Raw genomic sequence first — 12,897 nt, 5'->3', positions numbered from 1 at the left:
AGGGAAACTCTGGTCTTTGTATTTGACTGTGTCACAATCAGCTGTGGAGCATGGTGTTGGTCTCTTCAAGTACGAGGGGCAAGCAGAGTGTGTCGTAGTTTTTCACAACTAGCAACTGTGGTGTACAACCCTTAATTCTGTGACATACTTGCACTTCTAGTGGTGTCACTCAAATCACTTGACTATGACCCAGATTTCTTTTTTCAATCTCAAATTAGCATTGCCCTCAAATCCATGGAACATTGATTTCAAAAGTAGAATGTCCTCATTTTCTATTTTTGAAAGGCTTATAGACTCTATGGTCAGAAAGAATTGTCATGAATAGAGAAAAACATGTGCTAGTTGATTGAATAATTTCTTTAGGGGAATGTTGATTTCTGAAAGGAAAAGAATCAGTAATCTGTAAAAGAATCTGCATAAACATTGAAACTATGTAATATTGTTCATATGGTAAATATTATACTAGAGTAATCCGTGTATGAAAACAGAATTATGAGCAATCATTCATTAAAAGGGATACATTACAAAGAGAGTTTACAATTAATCTAGATGATCAAGATTGTAAGTAGCATAAAATAAAATGTGTATTCAGACAGGCTCCCTTGTAATTACTAAGATCTGATTAATCAGTGATAAAAACCTACAGATAAATAAACAGTCAAATAACATGGCCATTCATCTTTAATAAGCAACTTTTTTGAATCCCTTCACAAGTTTTGTGGGGTTTGTTTTCAAAGGAAAAGTTACATTTTATCCCCTTGGACAGAAACAGGACAGGCCATTCAGTGTACAAGGTACCTCCGGACTGTTTTAAATGCAGAATCACCCTTCTGGACTAGTGCAACAGCACTACGTAAGGTCCTTAAGATCATTTCCTCTGAGAACAATCCACTCATTGTCCTAAACTGACACGAGTGCATACTTCTGGGTTTAAAGGGAGTGAAATGAGAAAAGGCTATAATTGAAAACAGACTTAACTCCATAATGAACAGTACTCTGGAAATGTTAATACAAATAAACTTATTTTTTCAATGGAGTAAACAAATGCTGGCTGTACAGCAGTGACCTGCAATGAAGGATAGCCCATGTAATCCACCACATATAAGGAGAATGAAAAAAGACTTTACATGGCTATAGGCTATAAGACTGTTGTAGTAACCCTAGAGGTGAACAGTCACGCTTCTTCCACTTCCCATTTCCTGCACTCATATGCCAGGCTTTTCTCCAGCTGCTTTGATGGAACGAAAGTTAAAGGACAACAAGAAAGACGGTAAACTACAAAACATAGATACTATCCAAACTCAAACTAAACAATTCTGACTGTGATATAGTGTTATTATTTATAACATTGTTTCATTGCTTACGTGTGGTACACTCTGTGAAGTACTGTAGTGTAAATACAGTTGCTACACCACTTGTGCATTCTGCAACAACTTCGACGGCTTTCGCTGCCAAGCTCACGGTCATTCGACCGCGGAGCTGTGGGTGGGTATTCCTCCTGCACGCTGCTTACTGAAGTGTTTTTTTACTGGTAGGAGTGAACGGTAAACACGTGTGAATGAATGGGTAAATGGACAGGAAACAGACTGACAGCCGGTATCGGCATTCGCTTTGCAAGAATCAAGGCATGAAAACCGTTAATATCTGTGCTGGATATGTGCTGGATGTGTGCTGGATTTGCCATTCCATCAGAGTATGTACCTCTACTGCTCCATTGTCTTGCTTTTCAGGTAGAAATGAAAATTAAAAACCCATCGCCTAATACACGGGAATCAACAGGAAAATGTCTGGATTTCATCGTGGACCACAGAAGCATAGTAAGATTTACATTTTGTTTTAAGATTTGGGAGTTTGTAAAACAACCTTAAGGGAATAATATAGCATCATGACAGTCAAAACTGTAGCTGCAATTTTCAGAATATTACAGAAAATGTTACAGAACAGGAAAGTTACAGAGCAAGGGCATGTTTTAACAGTTTTAAGTTTTTAAGTGTCTTTTCCAGCTGATTTGTGTTAGCAGTGCAGTGTACCATTTATTTATCGTACATTTTATACAATACAATACAATAAACATTTACCTCAGTGAACCTTTGTCTCAGTATAACTATAAGACCAAAACATTTCTTTAATGTATAGGTTCAGGTCAGATAACAAATCGAAGCTTCATAGAAGTTTAATGAGAGGCAGAATGAAGTTTAATAAAATTCATGTTGTGTTTACTAAAATGCATGAATATATGGTGCTGGTGGTCTTCCAATTTCCAAAATGTAAGGATTCAAATGAGTCAACTCGATGCATATATTTATCAGTGTTGGCTGATTTGTTCTCAATAAGGAGAGTTTTGTCTGGTACAGAAGTTCCTCACAGTTTTGGCTAGGCCACAATAACAGTGTGAGCAGGATTCGGAAAACCCTTCCCACCCCCTCTTTTTATCCCTTGGTAAATGATTGCTTTGGTGCCCACTCTTTGCCCCAACAAGCCCTTGTCTTTATCAGCAGGCTTCCAGCAGCATCGTAGCAATGTGGGTGAGTTCAGATTGTCATCTGCTCGACTTGTCTAAGCACTCACTGGCTCATATATCTATATATGATGGAGATTGAAGGTAAGTTTGTTCAACTGTGCAGTGTAACACACGCAATTTTGATGTTCAAAAGTGTAGTAAAGTACATTAAAATTCTGGAGGACAGGTTCTTTCAGAAGGATGTCCTTCATTTACTGTGGAAGTATTTCTGAGGTTCTACGAGGTGAAATGAGTTTACATTATAAAAAGTAGCTAGATATTTAAACATACTATTCATTCCATGAGATTCTAAAGTTCAAAGCGTGTAGATCAGTTGTTTTTTGTTGTGTTTCCTAACTTTATTGCTGCCATAGTAACAACTGGCAATACAAACAGATATGTCAATAATGCAATGTCTATTAGCATTAAAATGCTTTGCCACTGGAAATAAGAAATCCTTGATTCTAATGGTTCAAAGATATTTCGACAAAAAGCATTACTTCTTTTGTTTTTGCCAATGTAAAGCTGATTACATTTCTTGCAAGAAATACATTAGACAACTCATGCAGTAATACATAAAGAGGAATGGGTGATTATAATTGATCCTTTTGTGCTAGTTATTTTAGTCGCTATGTTAATACATTTACATGCAGCACATCTACAGTATTTAAATGCAGCATACCTATGCACTTTTATCCAAAGTGACTTATAATTATGACTGAATAGAACTTCAGCAAATGAGGGTTAATTGATGATCCCCTTGATCAAGGGCCCATCAGCACCTGGTGGTGGCGGGGCTTAAACTGGTAACCTTCTGATTGCTAGACAAATACCTTAACCGTTGAGCTACCACTGTATATGTCAAAGTCCCCACTTGCCCTCCTCTGGGTAGTCTTTTTCCTTCAAGCTTGGGTCCTCTACTCCTCTGGATGTAGATCTCGAATGTTGTTCCTGGGATCTGATGGAGTTTGGGGATCACAGCCGATTACTACTGGAACCACTATTGCGTTTACCTTCCACATCTTTTTCAGCTCTTCTCTCAGCCCTTGGTATTTCTTGAGCTTTTCATGCTCTTTGCTCCTGATATTGCTATCACTTGGGATTACTACATCACTACAGCCCATTTCTGCTGTTTATCCATCACTCCTATGTCTGGTTGGTTATCCATTACCATTTTGTCTGTCTGTATCTGTAAGTCCCACAGGATCTTAGCATGGTCATTCTTCATCACCTTCGGGGTTGTATCCCACTTTGACCTCGGAACTTCCAGCTCGTACTCGGCACAGATGTTTCTGTATACTATGCCAGCCAGTTGGTTATGGCAATCCATGTATGTTCTGTCTGCTAGCATCTCGCTCTTATGCGCTGGATTGTCTCAGGGGCATTTCTGGACAGCCTGCATCTGGGATCCTGCCTGGTGTGGTAGATTAATCTTGTATTCAGAGATTGTCCCTGTTCTGCCATGATTAGTGCCTCTGTGCTGTCTTTCAATGCAGCCTTTTTCAGGGTCATTGGCAGGATTTTTTCATATTAGCCACTTCCACTATTTTTCGGTGGTATATACCATGCAGGTGTTTATCCTCCCATGATGGTTCCTGCTCCTCCTCTTTCCTGTCCTCTGCTGTCTGGGGTACTCACTAAGCACTTCATCACTTGGGGCCATCATACTGGGGTCTTATCTTGGATAATATATAATATTTTTTGGATGTCAGGATAATGAGGACTTAGTTGCATGAAAAACGACCTGCCCATAAGGAATTTTAAAACTTAATAAACTTCATATTTGGGTAAAATTAGACAAATCCCTTTCTATAAGAGTGAAGGCTTTGATCAGTGTTGAAGGGGTGGTGGGCTCTGAACTGCTAGCCGAGCTGTCTTCCCTTCTTGACTCATAGTTGTCCAGACCTTACTGCTAGTCTGCCAAAATAATGCTTCCATTGCAAATGGATTCATCGGGAACATGCTTTTCACTGGCCTCTGTGGTGAAGAGACAGTCTGAGGCCAAAGCTGCCTGAAAAGCGAGGGCTACCTTGGAGCATGTCAAATAACATAATTTCCTCTGTGTTTGGATTCAATAATGGGTGCCCCATGCAAGCTGACATTTGGAATCCTCGCACATGCCTTGTAAACAAACTTCTGTTCACCATGTGTACCAGGCTGCTTAAATTGACATCTATGGGCTTCATGACATGATTCTGCCTCAGTAGTTAGGAGAGAAATGATTGGGAAGCAGCTATAATCTCCTTGTTTTTTTTTCAGATGGACAAAATGTATACGGTTCAGTACTTTCAGCAGGGTCCTTCACAATCATAATGTTGAAAATGCTAATGATTTCCAGAATGCTTTCTGTCCAGTCATCATTTAATAATTTTGTTTTTAGATAGTCAATTTTTATTCTTTGTGTGTCAGCATCAGTATACTTTCTTTACTACCACAACATTTATTTACTATCCTGACCTTATGCTGACCATCATGTTTCTCTGTCTGGACTGTTGCAATGTCCAACCACAATTATGATAGATTCTACCCTTTTAGTGTTATGTATTTACTCCCTCTCTCCCCTTCCATACAATATGGGTGATATAGAATGCTAACCTAGTTTCATATGGTATTAAGCAAGTTGCCTCCCTAGGCTCCCCTCCATAGCTTTAAGTTGAGTTGTGGGCTCACTGAAGCCTAGCCACTACAGCTCAGCTAAAAATAGTAGCTGTCACTGATACTATTTTATCATGCAATATATGGTGATGTACTGAAGAGCAGATATGACTCATATAACAAAAAACATATAAAGGATAATAATGCAGTAATAAACCTCTTTGGAATATTGTTACTAATTTTGAGCCATTTTCATTTTGTTTTCACATGTCCCCAGGGAGTCCTTTTCAGGCTGTCATCAGAACTGTCAGCTTTCTTCTGCAGCAAGCAACACAGGCACCTTTTAGCTTACTGCAGTGATTAGTGATTTTTGCAAACAATGATTTTCCACTGACGCTGCATATTTTAGAGCAAACTGTGCAAACCACTGGCTTTCACACTTGCATATACATTCTGACTTCACTGCAAGTGTAGAATACTTGAGACCATAATATAACACAGTCCATTCATTTCTGTATGTGTAATTATACAGGTACTTTATAATGTAGTAACATGGTTTATACACCACTGAAACTGAAACTAGCTTTTCCTCACTTGATTTCATATATGGCAGGTGCTTTTGTAATTGTGAAACAGTGGACAACAGTGAAAAGGTTTCACAAACAGTGGCCTCAGCGGTACCCTACCACATGATGTACCAGTTGAAATTGAACGAATCCATGACACTATAGTTTTGCATGACTAGGAAAGAGGATTACATTTTATAATGGCAAAGTAACACAGGGATGATAATGAATACTGAGCTAAGCTTTTTTGACCTGTTATCTGTTAAATCTGTTAGCTCTAGCTAATGTCTGCTGTAGTGTGTCATAGTGTGTGAATCAGCAGCTTGTGACTACTAAACAGTTTCAATAGTTATTTAGTCAAAAAGAAAAATACATATTTTATTTAACAAAATGTACTTTTGTATAATGTAGGACTATGTTTCTCCATTGTTCATTAGCAATTTGCTAATCCAATTGTATAGCTGCTGTTATGTAAAATACCTACTCTGATGACTTGTTCTTTCCAAGGCACTGAAATTTACTTAGTGCTGAAAATGCAAAGGTGCTGTTTCACTGAGTCTTGCTCTGGAGATAAAGGAGGCTTTCGGATGATAATGTCAAGGTTTCCAGCAATAATGTCCGCTTTGTGCTGATAGTGTGTCTTTGCATCTTTAGGTCTGTGGTGACCTGGATTAGGCTGGGGAACCTGCATTCCCAGCTGCTGTGTTGCCCCAGACTTCAGTGAGAAGTGGCTGCCCTCCCACACAAGAAATGGGAGATCATCATCAAGTCAAGACTTCCTTCCTCTTCATCCAATTGCAGTCACCCTCCAGGGCCACTCAGCACCAGCCTCTGACATCAGCCTCTCTTTGCACTGTTACGGAGGAAGGATCCTGTACCCCACACCCTCCACCCAGTCCAGGGAGCCTTTACAAGGAAGCAGTCAGGGAGAGAGAAGGTATAGTTGGCCAGAAGGACACCTCAGAAGACACCTCATCAATAGGTGATTTACTGAATGTGGACGATACTACTGTGATTAAGTGTATATCAGAGGAAGCTTCCTTATTGCTATTTGATACAGTAAAGAAGGATTCCACTGCTGCTCAAGGAGACTTTACAGAAGAAAACTCTTCATCAGATGTGCCGAGGATAGATATCAGGACAGCTAACAAAGAGGGCATTATAGAAGGTACTACTACAACATTATGCTCTCACTCTCCAACAGGAAATGTGTCTGTAGCTGCAACAGATAACCATTCTCAGGAGTGTTTGGTCCCAGACCACAATAAAACAGAGCCTGAGACAGACAACTCTGGTGAGGAATCGCAGCCCTCCATTTGGATATTGCGTCAGGACGCTGCTAAAATCATGAATGCTGCAGTTCCATCACCTTCAGGGGAGAGCTCGTCCACATCGATCCACCCCGAACCTTCACTTCCCAGAATGAGCTGCCTTTACCCAGCATCAGGATCTGCTTCTGACAACAGAACTCCAGTGGAGAAGCCTAAACTGAGCCCAAAGCCCAGTGAAGTTCCTGCAGCCTCAGAACCACCACCACTATCCACTGCACAGTCACACACCAGCTGGGTGCACAGTGCCAAGCAGACGGACGTAGCCATCACTCTGGTTGGAGCACAGATGGTCGCAAGCAAGCCACTGGAGCGGACGACCTTCATGTCAGCTGTCATAGAAAGGTCCTCAAAGCTCTATGGGGATGCTTATAAACCTGCTCTTGGTTGGAGTTCATCTTCCAGGGCAACACCTGCCATGGAGTGCTCTGCTAAAGGTGAAGTCTTGCCTGAGATGGACAGTAGGGCTCCAGCAGGGAGTGCAACAAATCAGTTTGCAGTGGCTGAAGCCTCTAAGCCCACTGAAGGCACCGATGTCCCCTTAACTGTACTTGTGCCTACAGCATGTGAAAAGGTAAGACCACCGTTTATCTTGGCAATGGGGACTATACATATTATTACGAAATTGTTCTGCCTACATTTTATTTTAGTGCTGAGTCCAAAATGTGTTCAACTATGATTAACACTGACTGTGTTTTTGTAGCTGGTATCATATTTGTGATTAATTAGTTAAAACACAAAATAATAATCTTTATAATATTGATCTTTATAAATAATACATTTTCAGAAAATAACTATGAATTTGAAATACTCAGGTTCTCAATAAGATGTATTCAAAAGTTTAAATGTTGAGAAATTTGATATTGCTTATGATCATAAATGAGGGTTTGGGAAGCTTCCAGAAAGGAACGCGTCTGTGGGATTTGACCACCCAAGTGTGGCTAATGTTTGGGGGCTACCCACCCAGATGGACTGATTACAGATGGGTATTCAAGATTAATCTCTGTCATTCCTGCCCTTAAATGGACCAGGAAGAATTTTCATCTTCCTACTTTGCTCTTGCCATTTTCTTCTCCCCCCCCCCCCCCCCCCCCCCCATTTGACTTGAAATTTAAAGTTGTCTTGATAATATTTTTCATGTTGGGTTTATGCTTCCATTTTACTTGTTTGTTAATGGTATTATTAATTTAGAAAAGGATTTTTAATTGTTAATTTTCCACTTGTCACATTAATGAAATAATCATGTCTGCTGTGAAAAGTAATGTGCAAGTTTAATAAGTGCAGTATTGCACATTAGCCATAATTGAAGGTGACAAATCATATATTTTCTTACACTGAAATCTCAGTATACAGATAGCATGGCTTTTGCCCCGCATGTACAATTTTATTGAATTTAAATAAAATAAATTGGTCTGTGTAAAGGATAGAGGGGGCCTGATGTTTAGTGAAACTCTGGGGCTGGATCACCCCCTACTGTTGCATTCTTAATTTTAACGCACCATCAACAATCCCATTCTCTACTGTAGGGAACAAATATTAATATTCATAGCTATTAATAGCTATGTAAAAGTTGTTTTTGTTCTAACCAAATTATGTGAAATCAGTGGTTCATATTTCAAGGAAATAATTTTAGAATTGAAACGCCAAAGGTAGCAGGATTATGAGTCTCCCTGTAGGTAAGGCAGCTATGATCTGAAGTCTGACTTCAGACCATACACGATGTCACAATACATTCACTACATACACTTTAGATTTTTACAGCTATTTAGACTGAGCACCTTCTGAAAGAAGAAATGACTAAAGTGTTTACCTAGTTGATAGGACTCGAATTTTATAAGAGTACATTTACGTTTACATTTAGAGCATTTAGCAACGCTCTTATCCAGAGGGACTTACAAAAGTGCTGTCACTTACTCATACAATATATCCTAGCCAGTACAGTAGGTTAGAGTCCACGATACCAATGAACTAGAATACGGTTGAAATTCAGGGATCAGTGCTGATGCCAAGAAGTGCAAAATACATAAGCTCTCAGACAACAATCAGTGCAATCAACACTAAGTACTAGAGTTAGTCAACAAAAGAGCTGTCAACATCAGTGTAATAAACAAGACCCTACAATAAGTACTGGAGTTTTAGTTAGTCAACATAGTAGCAGGGTCAATGGTCATTTAAATAATCCACAAATAGACGGGTATTCAGTCTGCATTTGAAGAATTTGTACCACTAGCTCTATCTTAAAAATTGAACCTTGTAGGTTTGTGTGATTATCAAAGTTCGAAAATCGGAAACGTGTTAGCGACATGACAGGCCACCATCCCAGGCGATATTAATCAGCCTCTTTCCCACATTCTTACTCAATATTTTAGTGACAGACCTTTTCTTTGATAAACTTTTCTCCCGCGGCGCTCATGACATTTTTTCAAAACTACGCGCTCCCAGGAACATACCAAGTATCACTCAGACAGAGGGATGAAGGCATATGGAGAGCAAAACGCAAGTGATAGGGCTCAGGTTAAAGCGTGTCAGACGAGCTCCTGTTGAGACCAATATGCAACGATGTTTATTAGAAGAGCTTAGTCATTATTGGTGAGTATTATTTGCCTGGGCAAATACAACTGTGATACTTAAGCGTGTTTTCACTTCTCTCATATTTCTTATACAGGACTGTCACGCCTTCAGTTCAAGGAAACAGATTAGATGCCCGTTTCTTGCAGCTACTCGCCAACTAGCTAAGTAGACAGCCGTGTCGGTATGATAGGACAGACTATGGAATTATTCAATGGGACTTTGAACGTCGTTTTGCTAGCTAGGAATTTTCTATCTGTTTATTCAATTGATTTCCTTTGTGTGTTGCTTATTCAGATAGCTAGCTAGCTAACATACTTAGCAAGCAAGCTGGAGTATTCAAAGCGAAGACTCATTCCCAGAGCCAGAACCACAAATCATATGAAAACAGGACACTTTGGATATGGAAGAGAGAGATGGGGTGAGAGGCTTTAGCTAACAACTGCTGTTAACATAGCTAACCTACGATTGTAATAAATGAATTACTACTATAACTAGGTTAATGGAACCGTAACGTTATCGTAATGTTAAAGGCTGCTTCGTTCAGGTTCATGGTAACTGCTTAGCCAGTCGTTTGCCAGTACATGGTTTGGCTTTGGCAGCCTTTTATTATAGTGACAAGCTAACGTCTATTGGTAAACTAATAGAAGGGTGTGTGAGGCATAAGTAATTCTTTCACACACTTGCAAAATCCTGCGAGCTAGATAGGTTAGCCCAATTTTAAGTTATTTTTCCTCTATGTTTAAATGTCTAAAAATCCAGTCAATCGCTAGGCTATCCTAACCTAGCAAGCTACGGTTTCTCTTGGTAGAGGTGCGGACTCGTGAATCAAGTCATAAAGAGATAAGATGTGTGGGTTTTTTCTCGACTACCAACATTTCGTCTTGTCTTCTCTTACCAACTTATGTTGGGTTTAAAAGTAGGCGTTTGACGTTACTTCTGCTGGGAAAATATCGTATTGCCTCATCAGCGGTTGCGCTCAGTGTCCTGATCGTTACCCAAAAATTGGTCCGGTTTCTTTGTGTAGGATACTGTTCCCATGGTCCTACTGCACTCTGTTTCTGTCCTCTTTCTTCGGAATAAGGAAACATAGGGCTCTCTCTGCGTGTGTGTGTGTGTGTGTGTGTGTGTGTGTGAAATCCTTGGCACAGGTTCAGTGAGTTAGAGCCCTCAACGTGTGTTCTCTCAGCAAATGTTTCCATATCAGTATCTTTTCCTTTCCTTTTACCCCTACCAATTACAATAAATATAGACTTTCATAGACAATAAATATAGTCTTTGGATTTAGTTCTGAGAAGTATCAGACTGTTGGACTCTTTCCTTAAAGAATTGTTTGACCTTTATTAAAGGATGAGAAGTGTGAGGGAGATTTAGTTGAACTGAAAAATTTCACATCCTCTGTGGATATCTGTTTTTTTTCTGTCTGCTAAATAGGCTGTACCTACATGCAGCATTGACTATGCAGCACTGACTATGTGTATGTGCATGTATATATTTTACATGTATATAAATATAAACACCTAGAAGCTTCTTATATATATATATATATATATATATATATATATATATATATATATATATATATATATATATATATATATATATATATATATATATATATATATATATATATCTCTCTCTATCTCCCCCCACTTGCTCTCCTTCAGTAAGTCTTTTTCCTTCATGCTCAGGTTCTCTACCAGAGGCCTGGGAGCTTGAGGGTCCTGCATCCTAGCTAATCCCAGGACTGCACTCTTTTGGGCGTAGATCTCAGTTCCAGGGTCACAGCCATTAGTGCTCGATTAAGTAGAATTTTTGGAAAACAAGCAAACAAAAGCAAAAAACAGTCTGTGAACAGTAATTGCATCTTATTTACCTATTTACTGTGTCATATAAACTCAGAACTGATAAAGTTCAAATGTGACTGGCCAGATGTATCTTGGATGTTTTCAGTCATATGCCTGTATGTATGCATTATTGACATAGGGTTAGGGTTAGGGTTAGGCTTAGAGTATATAGTGACATGTAAATCCTAACCCTAACCCTCTATAGTGACATGTAGGGACCTCAGCCATTTATTAAGGTTTTATTATCTTGTATTTGCATGCTGCCTTGAAAGGTCTGGAGCACCAGTGGAAAAAAGTCTAGTCTGCAAACCTTGAACTTTTTTGGGAACTTTGCCTTTTACTAATTACATATTCCATTTGTATGCGCCATGAAACTGGCACAAAGTTCTCATTGCTGTCTGCTGCATATGTGTGGGAATTTTTAAGTGCTGCGACACAGTGAGAGCTGCATGCGACGTGCATCTGTATGGTCATGTGGTTGGTGCATGAATTATTGATTACTGCTTGTGAAGCACACTGGGCTCTGCATGCTACTTCATGTTCAGTGGTTTGGAAAGATGTGGTTGCAGGCTTCACCAGTGAGCCCTCTATGGGATGAAACAGAGAGAGAAAAACAAATTGAAAAATATGTGTGGAAAATAGAAATAGTTCCCTCAATGTGTGATTTTCGTTAGGTGCTTTAATGCCTTTAATCTGAGACTCTACAATCAGTCGTAGTCATTACCATTATCTGAAAGCAACATTCCAAATGGTCAGTTTTGGTTGTTACAAAAAAGTTATTTGTGTGACATCAGCAATTTTACAAAAATGGCTCAAACATTATATTTAATGCTGTAATGGGTGCAGTCCAGTCTCGGCAGTTTTGTTAATCTAGTGGTTTATTTAGCTGAGCAGTGATATAAAAAAAATGATTAATTCTACTGCCTAGACTTGATTTGACAAAGGTCTAGGTAGTAGAATTGACTTGATGAAGGTATGAATTAATTACACATATATAATTGTTTCTTCACATATATCGCAAGTATTCCCATCATCCCCTGTGTTCTAAGTTTGAATGCAAGCGCAAATGTCTTTTTACGCTGTGAGAACAGGGATGCACTCTCTTTTTGCTGGCTAATGGACAAGCACAATTTTTGTCCAGGGGATGTTTAACATGCCAAGTGAAATCTAAGGAAAAAACATTTGCAATAAATGCTCCCTCTCTTTCCCCATGCCAGAACACCAAGTCTCAGTTTGTGTTATTAGGAAATAGTGTAGGCTGTGCATCCGAATATTTTCCTGCTAATTTGATATGCAGCTTGTGCATCCAGCTGTATTTGGAAAGGCTGTGTCATAGTACGATTTTCTGTAAGACCTGGAAATTTGTTATCTAGCTAATTCCTTAGAATTTTTGTTGCTGTATTTAGTAGGTCAGTTTAAAAGAGAAAAACAGAGAGGTTGATGGCCACTGGGTTGATGTGTGACATTTAGTTAAAGAGCTAGCTTGCTGTCTT

General features: G+C 39.2%; 3 protein-coding genes across 5 annotated transcripts in view; 2 read left to right on the top strand and 1 right to left on the bottom strand.

Moving 5' to 3' along the window:
• The window catches only part of sh2d4a (SH2 domain containing 4A), a 35,583-nt gene that overhangs the window by 11,524 nt on the left and 11,162 nt on the right, over positions 1-12,897 (bottom strand). The gene's annotated exons all lie outside the window — the stretch shown is intronic.
• On the top strand, positions 1,636-7,255 carry LOC118242854. The gene is made up of 4 exons (XM_035535776.1): positions 1,636-1,817; positions 6,316-6,598; positions 6,722-7,211; positions 7,246-7,255. The coding sequence occupies exons 2-4, from the start codon at positions 6,412-6,414 to the stop codon at positions 7,253-7,255; spliced, it is 687 nt and encodes a 228-aa protein (XP_035391669.1). The 5' UTR covers positions 1,636-1,817; positions 6,316-6,411.
• Positions 7,277-12,897, top strand: part of psd3l (pleckstrin and Sec7 domain containing 3, like) — an 87,180-nt gene continuing 81,559 nt past the window's right edge. For 2 of the 3 annotated variants that reach the window (XM_035535370.1, XM_035535369.1), the window contains exons 1-2: positions 9,525-9,578; positions 9,655-9,978. In XM_035535370.1, coding sequence (XP_035391263.1) covers positions 9,961-9,978 — 18 coding nt within the window. In that variant the 5' untranslated portion in view covers positions 9,525-9,578; positions 9,655-9,960. Of the gene's footprint in view, positions 7,564-9,524; positions 9,579-9,654; positions 9,979-12,897 lie in introns of those variants that run through there. The other variant, XM_035535368.1, reaches the window with a different exon arrangement.

Source organism: Electrophorus electricus, chromosome 17 (assembly GCF_013358815.1).
Source record: "Electrophorus electricus isolate fEleEle1 chromosome 17, fEleEle1.pri, whole genome shotgun sequence".
NCBI classification, from domain to species: Eukaryota; Metazoa; Chordata; class Actinopteri; order Gymnotiformes; family Gymnotidae; genus Electrophorus; species Electrophorus electricus.
Note: the sequence above shows the minus strand (reverse complement) of the source record. Positions and strands in the feature narration are given on the sequence as shown.

What these genes read in the sequence shown, in the direction of transcription:
- LOC118242854 (XM_035535776.1), top strand. Translation starts at nt 6,412, where the DNA reads ATGGGAGATCATCATCAAGTCAAGACTTCCTTCCTCTTCATCCAATTG. An exon ending in AGCAGTCAGGGAGAGAGAAG is followed by an intron (nt 6,599 to 6,721) that starts GTATAGTTGGCC and finishes TATTTGATACAG; the next exon opens with TAAAGAAGGATTCCACTGCT.